The sequence below is a fragment of the Vulpes vulpes genome, chromosome 2 (assembly GCF_048418805.1).
Source record: "Vulpes vulpes isolate BD-2025 chromosome 2, VulVul3, whole genome shotgun sequence".
Classification (NCBI taxonomy): domain Eukaryota; kingdom Metazoa; phylum Chordata; class Mammalia; order Carnivora; family Canidae; genus Vulpes; species Vulpes vulpes.
In genome coordinates, this window is record NC_132781.1 from 155,760,146 (window position 1) to 155,766,145 (window position 6,000).

A 6,000-nucleotide genomic window follows, 5' to 3' on the forward strand; every position below is an offset into this window, starting at 1 on the left:
GTCTTTCTTCAGTCATTTCAGAATTCTTTTTTTTTTTTTTTTTTTAAGATTTTATTTATTTGAGAGAGCGAGAGAGAATGAGCAGTAGGGAGGGGTAAAGGGGGAGAGAGAGAGAGAGAGAGAGAGAAGTAGATTCCCTTTTGAGTAGGAAGCCTGATTCGGGGCTTGATATCCCAGGACCTGGAGATCATGATCTGAGCTGAAGGCACTTAACTGACCGAGCCACCCAGGCGCCCCCAGAATTCTAATAGTATTAAATGTGTTGCTGGTTTCAGTAGTTGGTGAGAGATATTTGTTGCATATAGTAGTCCATTTGATGATAGAAATGAAAATTGTGGAAAAGTATTTTCATGTGGTGGCTAGAGTATAAAACCTGAATATATGTGCTGTTTTCTGCCAATAATGATCAGTATAATCTCCAGTGGATTAAATTTCTAGTTTCTTGTTCCTCTCACCTTTCTTGGTGAGGGGAGAGAAGGCAAAACATTAATAAGAGCTGTTTTATGTATTTGGGGAGGTAGGTTCAAAATCCTCAGTGTCTCAGTCAGGCCTTGTCCTTTTTCTTCATGGTCTTGTGGAGTGTTGCCCCCTTTAATTTGAGCAGTTTCTGTTTTCTGCCCAGGGTATTTGCTTTATAGAATCTTTGGCTAGTTAGAATTTATTGGTTTGTCTTTTGATGAAAGCTAATTAGTGAGACAGCATTGCTTACAAAATTCACAGTGTAGTGCTGAATTTAATGTTAGTTTCTGAAATTGCCAGTGGTATGAAACACAGATAACTAATTTATACCTTCTAAGTATTCCTATTCATTCCGTTGTTACTAAATAACCGGTTGCCTCTAATTGGAAAGAAGTATAAAAACTGGTAGGGTAGTGAAGTCTGAAATTACAAAATGTCTCAGCAACTGAGAAGCTTCTGTGGACTTATTTCATTGCTTTAGGTAAAGTAGCCAAAAGCTAAATGTGGTAAAGGGGAGCAATTAGCATGTAGAGGAGAACTGATACAATCTTTGTCTAGATGCTGGTAGATAAGTGAATGCTCTATGGATAGAACATTTTATTCTGTTTGTCCAGAGAGGAAAAGGTAGTGTAGGGAAATAGAAAGAAAGGCTGTGGGGAGGAGGTGTGATATTTTGTTACTGAGTTACTTGAACTTGGAAGTATGGCAGAGGCTGTTAGGTGGAACAACATATATAAAGGAGTAGAGCATAGAATGCTTTTAATGATTACTTTCCAGGGAGCACTCCAGTCTTCCTTAGTCCATGTCTGTTCTGGGCTCTGCTCTTAACTGTTCAGGTTAAGTATGCTCTAGGTGAAGTGTTGTGGGGGAAACCTAGGCATTTTTTGGTCCGTGTCTTGTTCAGTTTCACTGATAATCTCAGTGACCTCATTTGTCTTTCAAATCTTTTAAGATTTTTGTGAAAGAGCAGTTTCATATTTACATGTTGAATGCCATATTTTTATTTAAAAATTTGAGTCCTGAAAAGTTTGTGTTACTTAAGCACTTTTCCCAGATGTGGATTTGCTTCTTTGGTTTGGTTCAGCTTTGCAGGGTTAGTTATTTGGAATTAAGGAACAGTGATAGGTAACTCTAGAAGCCCTTTTATCTTTCTAAATAGTGGGACATGAGTTCTGTTTTGAATATAATTTACACATAAGTAAGATGGAGGAAAATAAGTATTTTGTATTTTTTTCTTCATGGCTAGATTTCTTTTGCCAGTTAAAATAGTTGTGAAATAAATTGTTTATTAATTGTATTAAATGCCACAGATATGTTTATGTAATTATGTTTTAAAGCACTGTCTTACTTGCAAAATAAATTTATTTTTACAATTTTATATAGGCCATGGATGAAATGAATGGCAAAGAAATAGAAGGGGAAGAAATTGAAATAGTCTTAGCCAAGCCACCAGACAAGAAAAGGAAAGAGCGTCAAGCTGCTAGACAGGCTTCCAGAAGCACTGCGTGAGTCTACATTTTAATAACTACATCTCTGAACAAAGAATAACTTGGTAATAGAGATCAAGTTAATAAAAAAATTCAGGAATAGTCTTGAAGTAAGCTAATTTGTTTTTTTCTCTTTTCTCCCTTTCCTCCATTGCTAGGTATGAAGATTATTACTATCACCCTCCTCCTCGTATGCCACCTCCAATTAGAGGTCGGGGTCGTGGTGGGGGGAGAGGTGGATATGGCTACCCTCCAGATTACTATGGCTATGAAGATTACTATGATGATTACTATGGTTATGATTATCACGACTATCGTGGAGGCTATGAAGATCCCTACTACGGCTATGATGATGGCTATGCAGTAAGAGGAAGAGGAGGAGGAAGGGGAGGGCGAGGTGCTCCACCACCACCAAGGGGGCGGGGAGCACCACCTCCAAGAGGTAGAGCTGGCTATTCACAGAGGGGGGCACCTTTGGGACCACCAAGAGGCTCTAGGGGTGGCAGAGGGGGTCCTGCACAACAGCAGAGAGGCCGTGGTTCCCGTGGATCTCGGGGCAATCGTGGGGGCAATGTAGGAGGCAAGAGAAAGGCAGATGGGTACAACCAACCTGATTCCAAGCGCCGCCAGACCAACAACCAACAGAACTGGGGTTCCCAACCCATCGCTCAGCAGCCGCTTCAGCAAGGTGGTGACTATTCTGGTAACTATGGTTACAATAATGACAACCAGGAATTTTATCAGGATACTTATGGGCAACAGTGGAAATAGACAAGTGAGGGTTTGAAAATGATATTGGCAAGATCCGATTGGCTCTAGATCTACATTCTTCAAAAAAAAAAATTGGCTTAACTGTTTCATCTTTCAGTAGCAGTTTGCTGCCATTTGTATTGGGCTGAAGAAATCACTATTGTATATATACTCAAGTCTTTTTATTTTTTTCCTCTTTTCATAAATGCTCTTGGACATTATTGGGCTTGCAGAGTTCCCTTATTCTGGGGGTTACAATGCTTTTATCGTTTCAGGCTTCATTTTAGCTTCAAAAACAAGCTGAGCACACTGTTAAAATCATGATTTTGCAGAACCTTTGGTTTTGGACAGTTTCATTTTTTTGGATTTGGGATAGACTACATAGGAGTATGGAGTATGCTGTAAATAAAAATACAAGCTAGTGCTTTGTCTTAGTAGTTTTAAGAAATTAAAGCAAACAAATTTAAGTTTTCTTGTATTGAAAATAACCTATGATTGTATGTTTTGCATTCCTAGAAGTAGGTTAACTGTGTTTTTAAATTGTTATAACTTCACACCTTTTTGAAATCTGCCCTACAAAATTTGTTTGGCTTAAACGTCAAAGCCGTGACAATTTGTTCTTTGATGTGATTGTATTTCCAATTTCTTGTTCATGTAAGATTTCAATAAAACTAAAAAATCTATTCAAAACATTACCTATTTCAAATTCAATTGTGTCCTAAAACATTATTTTATTCGTAATCCTTGCAAGGAATATTGTTTTCAAATTATAACTGCCTATGTGAGTGATCAAATTCATGCAAAATTTCTTGTCTATTCCAATATGCATCGTGGCTATCAAACTGAGGATTAGTCTAAATTCTAGTATTTATTACAAATAGCACTTTATTGATTGGTGTTCTCTCATAGTCTCTTCTAATTTTGAAATTTTATCCTTTATTTTTATAAAACAGGTTCAAAGGCTTTGAACATTCTTGCAGGCATTGGATAATTTGCGTTAAATAAAATGGGGTTGGGGAAGCAGACTGCAATTTATTTTGACCCACATTCTTTCTATAAAGGATAATTTGTTGCCTGAAGACCTTATTTGCTGGATAAATGAATGTATAACAGGAAAAAAAATGTTAGAACTGTGGCGTCAATTGCACTGCGGATTAAACTTCAGTTTTAGTATACGTGATTGTGACTACCATTTCAGTCTTGGATTAGGAATATAATTTCTTACTGCTACATAAATTTGCTCTGAGAAGCACTTATATGCCTTATAAGAAAGGCTTAAAAATATCCACTAGTCATACTTCTGACTTTTCTGTTAATATCTCTTTTATTTTATTTTTTTTACTACTCTCCTGGCTAAAGTTTTTGTTGGCCGAGTTATAGCATCTATTTCCCTGTTTTCTTTAGAAATTTGGAATTATTGTAATGACAGTTTTACTTGAGAATAAGAGGAACAAAAGAATCCATACTTTACAGTGCACAAAAAGTCTGGATCATTTTCAAATTACCATAAAATTTTCCCTTCCGTTTTACTCCTAGGTGGGGCTAAAATGTTTTTAAATTATAAAAATAAGCCCCTTAGGGAATAATTAAAATAGGCACACCTTTATTTTGTGTTTTGTTCCTGTTTGGTGTCTTTTATGACAGCAGTAGATTTCAAAATCATAATTCCTTATGAGCATGCTTAGATTATATTTTGGGTTCCATGGCTTCTCTTTTGATTTCAAGTAAGAAAATTAGTATTTACTGATGAAAATCTGTATCTCATTTCTCTTTTTTAAAAAGTACATTTATTACATAGTTCGGTAAGTTAACAGGCCCTATTAATATTCCTTCTGTGTTTTTGGAAACTCACAAAGGAATTATGTAGTCTGTTGTATGGTAGTTCCAAATTAACATGGGTATCTTAACTTGGTAAAACTTACATGCACTTGTTTTTCTTCTGCCCATGTATGCAAGTAAAGACACCAAACATTTTTTAAATGCTGCTTTTGAACTTTGAAAATACAGTTTGTGGTTAGAAGTATAAGCCTAAATTGGATTTAAATAAAATCTTGAGTTTTCTTGGAAAGAAGAAAGCATCTATAAGTAAAATTTGATTTATTTGTATTTCTTTAAAATTAGATGTTACCAGCTACAGAGTTATCAGGAAGAAAATTAGGAATGGGAAAAAAAGTGATTCTGAAAAAGTAATTGATTGTGCTTCCCCTACCCATCTTAAAATATAAAGCCTAGCAAAAACATAAGACTAAAACTTGGGTTCCATGCCAAAATCCTTTCCTTTAATTGCAAATAATATTATACTCTGACTGATGAAAATATGTCTAAGAGATATCCCTCTAATATTGCTTTATCGTTTTTTTTGTAGCTATTTTATTTCCTAGAAAAACACAACTTTTTGAACATTAAGTCTCAGTTTAGTGCCTTTTCCCTTGTTGAGATCTTGTAAACTATTGCTGTAGCAGCATTCAGAGAAAACAGATTCAAAACTTAACTTTTCACAGAAATAAATCTAACAATCTAATACATAAATCTGAGAAATGTCCATGTAAGAAATCTTTATTTTAGATTTTCATTAGGTGTTTTATCTTAGTGGATTTTTTTAATGAGTTTTGGGAAATTTTATTTCCTGCTCTTATCCCATCTATTTTGTTCCCCAACCTAATTCATTTTCTTTTACTTATGAGCCTGCTACAGTAACATGTGTTAGGAAATTTATTTACTTCATATTGAGGCCAACCTTTTCTTTGTAGGTACCCTAAGACTGACCTAAATATACCCCTTCCCCATAATGAAATGCTAATTTTTATTTGATCACTCATTTATAGCAGTTGCTTAAATGTATGTATTTATATGACGGTGTTTTAATTTTTTAAAAGCAAAAAAGTTCTAATAAGTTGCCAGATTTCTAATAAATCCAAGTTTATTTGATCAATTGATATGGAAATTGAGCTACTATGGTTCTGTAGTTAGTTTTTTTAAGCAAAAGAGTTCAGCATAATTGTTTTTCAGTTTTCTTAGTTGCTGGGGTTATTCTGCATAAGAAAGCCCAATGCTTTCTTTTAATAGACAATTTTTCTCTCATTTGAAATCCGACTTAGGAGGTGAACCCTTTTTTAAAAAAGATCAGCATGCATCAAAATAAATTCTATTTTAAATTCCAAAAGAGAAGGGACATAAAATTCCATTCCTAGCATAAAGCCACATAATATTCTGGAAACTCATTACATCATTTGCCTCCTGCCCATTTGGATAATCATACCTACGTTTTATTAATTGTGTATTATTTGTAAAAACCAAAACCCCT

At 34.9% G+C, this 6,000-nt stretch overlaps 1 protein-coding gene across 3 annotated transcripts in view; it reads left to right on the plus strand.

Annotated features, from left to right (window-relative positions):
- HNRNPR (heterogeneous nuclear ribonucleoprotein R) overlaps nt 1-3,388 on the plus strand; it is a 32,114-nt gene extending 28,726 nt beyond the window's left edge. For all 3 annotated transcript variants that reach the window (XM_072750808.1, XM_026012423.2, XM_026012425.2), the window contains 2 exons: nt 1,843-1,964; nt 2,105-3,388. In XM_072750808.1, coding sequence (XP_072606909.1) covers nt 1,843-1,964; nt 2,105-2,717 — 735 coding nt within the window. In that variant the 3' untranslated portion in view covers nt 2,718-3,388. The remainder of the gene's footprint in view (nt 1-1,842; nt 1,965-2,104) is intronic.
- The last annotated feature ends 2,612 nt before the right edge of the window (nt 3,389-6,000 follow it).